Below are 1,605 nucleotides of genomic sequence, written 5' to 3' on the forward strand. Positions count from 1 at the left end.
GACGCCCACGTGCGGGTAGTAGTGCAGCGGCACGTGCGAGTGGAAGGGGTAGGGCAGGCTTCCGGTGGCGGCCGCGTGCGTCATCATGTAGGTGTAGAAGCTGGGGTCGGCCGGGTGCGGCCAGGACATGGCCAGGCGCTGCCGCTTGTCCTTCATGCGCCGATTCTGGAACCACACCTGCGGGGAGAGCCGCGCCGCGGCCCGGGTTAGGGAGCGCCCCCGCGGACTCGCTCCCGCCCGGGCCGGCCTGCCCCTCCGGGCCTCCGGCGGCCGTGCCCGTGCCCGCCGCCTCCGTGGGCCAGCCTGGGCTCCCAGCGGAGCGCAAGTCAGCCCCGCGGGCCCCCCTGCTGCGGCGCCCGCGGCTCCTGGGCACTGCCCTCGCGCTGGCGGTTCTTGTTCGTCCTCTCCCAAACCGGTCCTATCGCTCCTGCCACCCAGACACCCACCCGGCCCGGCCCCACCGTGCCTCCCTAGGCACCCACCTCCCAACCCGGGGCTTGTACCCCGATCCTGGGCAACCAGGGGGAGAGAGGCAGCGGCGGCGGCAGCCTGTCTGAGGGTTGGCCTCACCAGGTTTTGAGCCCTCCGAGCTGCAAGGACCTGCCCCCCAGGGGCCGAGTCCGCTCTCCCTGTGGCAGTGGTGATTTTGTTCGAATCATTTGCCTGAAATAATGGCGGGGCCTGTGTCCCCTTAAGTTGGGCGACTTCGCCCCTCCCAGCACAGCCCCTAATAAAGATAACCCGAAATTCAAGAAAGAGCCCGAGCAAACCGACCAGTGTTCTACATCCCTGCCCTAATGCGTGGGGCTTCCTCTTTTCTTTTCCAGAATGTGAGTCCCCCGTGAAGGGTTCACGAAGGCGCCCAACCTCCAATCTAAACCTCTCCCTAGAGGATAATAAAATTAATCACCTAAAGACAATAAGGACTATTTCGTTTTTGTTCCCCCAGCCCCCAGAGGTTGCCTTTCGTCACCTCCCACCCCACCCCCGTTGGCCCAAAGAAAACTGCTTAGGAAACTACTTTCTCAAGCCAATCGATTTTTTTTTAAATACTGTATCCTTCTCCCCACTTTTTAACGATTTATGTGAAAAATAAAGATCGAGAGCGCATGGAAAGTTTCACCTCTGGTTCGTGCTTGGAGAACAAAGCCAGCCGACTTGGCTACCGAGAGGGAAGTGGGGCCACGGCCCGGGACACTTGGTCAGGCTCGAGCCCAAGCGCAGACTTGCGACAGAGGCGCCGCCTTTCAGGGGCCCTTCCAGGTCAGCCAGGCCGCCCCACCGTTCGTATTCGGCAGAGAGAAATAAGCCAACTTCTTTGCTTTCCACCCCCAGTGAGTTTCCAAGCCCTCCGTTAAACCTACCCACCCGGAAAGGAGAAGGAAAAGAAACAATAATCAACCCAGAACCCACCCCCTCTCCCCCCAGGAGGGGAGGCCTGAGCAGGCGCGCTCTGGAATCCATACCTTGATGGTGGTTTCGGGCAGGTTGAGCGCGGCGGCCAGCTCGCACCGGCGGGGCCGCGACACGTAGTTCTCCCGGTAGAACTCCTTCTCCAAGCGCGCGATCTGCTCGCGGGTGAACGCCGTGCGATAGCGCCGCACC

At 62.1% G+C, this 1,605-nt stretch overlaps 1 protein-coding gene across 1 annotated transcript in view; it reads right to left on the reverse strand.

The window, feature by feature from the left end:
- The window catches only part of EVX2 (even-skipped homeobox 2), a 4,531-nt gene that overhangs the window by 1,194 nt on the left and 1,732 nt on the right, over positions 1-1,605 (reverse strand). The window contains exons 3-4 of the mRNA XM_030887354.1: positions 1,467-1,605; positions 10-177 (exon numbers count right to left, since the gene is read on the reverse strand). The exon at positions 1,467-1,605 is cut by the window's right edge and continues 60 nt beyond it. Coding sequence (XP_030743214.1) covers positions 10-177; positions 1,467-1,605 — 307 coding nt within the window. The remainder of the gene's footprint in view (positions 1-9; positions 178-1,466) is intronic.

This window comes from Echinops telfairi, unplaced genomic scaffold (assembly GCF_000313985.2).
Source record: "Echinops telfairi isolate 266 unplaced genomic scaffold, ASM31398v2 ScPeMD7_3;HRSCAF=10, whole genome shotgun sequence".
Taxonomy (NCBI): domain Eukaryota; kingdom Metazoa; phylum Chordata; class Mammalia; order Afrosoricida; family Tenrecidae; genus Echinops; species Echinops telfairi.